Source organism: Peromyscus eremicus, chromosome 12 (assembly GCF_949786415.1).
Source record: "Peromyscus eremicus chromosome 12, PerEre_H2_v1, whole genome shotgun sequence".
NCBI classification, from domain to species: Eukaryota; Metazoa; Chordata; class Mammalia; order Rodentia; family Cricetidae; genus Peromyscus; species Peromyscus eremicus.
In genome coordinates this window covers 62,638,918-62,641,016 of record NC_081428.1, presented here as the reverse complement: position 1 = coordinate 62,641,016, position 2,099 = coordinate 62,638,918, and the positions used below count along the sequence as shown (strand labels likewise).

Here is a 2,099-nt window from a genome sequence, read left to right as displayed (position 1 = left end):
GCCTTCAAAGGGATTTACCAATCTATTAAAATACACTCTCAGTTGAATATGGTGGTGTATTATCTGTAATTCCAGAACTTGGGAGGCTGACACAGGAGGATTGCATGTTCAAGGCTAAGACTGCGCTACGCAGCTGTAGTGTCTCAAAATTTAAAAGGAAAGAAAGGGAGTCTGTTTTTAGTGGGTATGGGAGGAATGGGAACAGAGGATGAATTTTTTTGGTATGTGTATGTGCTTCTTAAACTGCCATAGTAATTTTTATTTTAATCTCTGTATGTATGTGCCCACACACACACACACACACAGAGAGAGAGAGAGAGAGAGAGAGAGAGAGAGAGAGAGAGAGAGAGAGAGAGGAGGAGAGAGAGAGAGAGAGAGAGAGAGAGAGAGAGAGAGAGAGAGAGAGAGAGAGGGAGAGAATCCTTACCTTCCATCACATCCATTTGCTATTGCTTTATATCAGGCTGCTCTCCAGGGATGCTCTTGTCTCTGGCTCCCATCTCTCCTGTAGAGACACTGGGATTACAGACATGTGCTAGTCCTGTGTCTGGTTTTACGTAGGCTCTGAGATCTGAACTAGGTCAAGCTTCTGTCTTTGGAGGAAGTGGAGGGTGTCACCTGAATCAGTGGGAACATGGGCATCTTGCTTTTCTTTATACAGATGTTCCACCATTTCCTTGGTTTCAGCCCTCACCTCAACATGCTCTAAATTCCCCCAACTTTCTTTTTTTTTTTTTTTTTTTGAAGGTAGTTCTCCAACTTTCTTTGACACTCTGCAGCTTAGTTCTCATCCACATTGACTGTCTGTAGATTTTTGAATGTGGTAACAGGTACGTAAGTTACCAATGTGTAGAGCTTGTTTGGTGAGTCCTCATCCTCATTTCGTTTTCTGGACAAACGTACACGGATACAGTATGGAACATTCCTTATTCCTTTGGCCCAGACGGCTTTATTGAGCCTAGTATCAATGCGCACATCTGGAGTACCCATCTCCTTCATGGCAAATTTCCGGATTTCTTTGAGTGCCCTAGGGACACGCGTCTTGAAGCCCACTCCATGGATGCGCTTGTGAATGTTGATGGTGTATTCTCGGGTCACCACCTCGTTGATGGCAGAACGGCCCTTCTCGTCACCCTTCTTTGCGGGAGCCATTCTGCCGGGCCCAAGTTGGAAAGGTCCCCCAACTTTCTTAAATTCCCCAACTTTCTTGGAATTTGGGACTGTCATTCCCACAACTACCTAACTTTTCTGGGCTTAAACATTTAATTAAGAAATATTTCAAATCTTCACAAAAGTACTCAGAATAGAACAGACCATTTTGTATTTATCACACATAGTGTGTGTAGCACACAGTAAATTTATGATTTAATGCTTTTTTTGCAATTGCACAATGAGATAAAGGCAGCATATGTATTTTGAATTTTGATTTTTCCCCCCTAACTGAGTAATACTCCTGCAATACAATACAATTTTAATTGTACTGCTGTAGCTTCTGCTCAGCCATGCCATTAAGAGGATAAATCGCTCATATTCCTTGTTGTTATTTTTCTGGAGGTGGGTATTCAATAAATTATGATACATGAACCTTTTACTATAATATAGTCTTTGTGTTCAATTATTTTGCCCACTATAGTGTAATAGAAGGGTTTTAGGCATGTTTAATATAAGTTAATTAGACCAAGCTATGTTCAGTAACAGAAGTATTTGAATGCAGCTGGGGATATTTTTATAACCCCATCATAAGATGAGAGAAATCCACACACACATCCTTTGTGCATGTGTATGAGTGTGTGTGTGTGTGTGTGTATGAGTGTGTGTGTGTATATGAGTGTGTGAGTGTGTGTGTGAGTGTGTGAGAGTGTGTATGAGTGAGTGTGTATGAGTGTGTGTATGTGTGTGAGTGTATGTGTGTATGAGTGTGTGTGTATGAGTGTGTGTGAGTGTGTGTATAAGTGTATGTGTGTGTGAGTGTGTGTATGAGTGTGTATGAGTGTGTGTGTGTGTAATTCTTCTCTACTACTTCTTTTTTAAACTGCAATTTTCATTCTTTCAACCCCTAACCTAGACACATCAATTTACCAATATTTCATCTACTTTGC

At 40.8% G+C, this 2,099-nt stretch overlaps 1 protein-coding gene across 1 annotated transcript; it reads right to left on the bottom strand.

Moving 5' to 3' along the window:
- Positions 1-737: 737 nt before the first annotated feature.
- Positions 738-1,170, bottom strand: LOC131922705 (large ribosomal subunit protein eL31-like). The gene has a single exon (XM_059277545.1). It carries the CDS (start codon positions 1,150-1,152, stop codon positions 781-783), a length of 372 nt encoding a protein of 123 aa, XP_059133528.1. The 5' UTR covers positions 1,153-1,170; the 3' UTR covers positions 738-780.
- Between the last annotated feature and the right edge of the window lie 929 nt (positions 1,171-2,099).

What these genes read in the sequence shown, in the direction of transcription:
- LOC131922705 (XM_059277545.1), bottom strand. Translation starts at nt 1,152, where the DNA reads ATGGCTCCCGCAAAGAAGGGTGACGAGAAGGGCCGTTCTGCCATCAAC.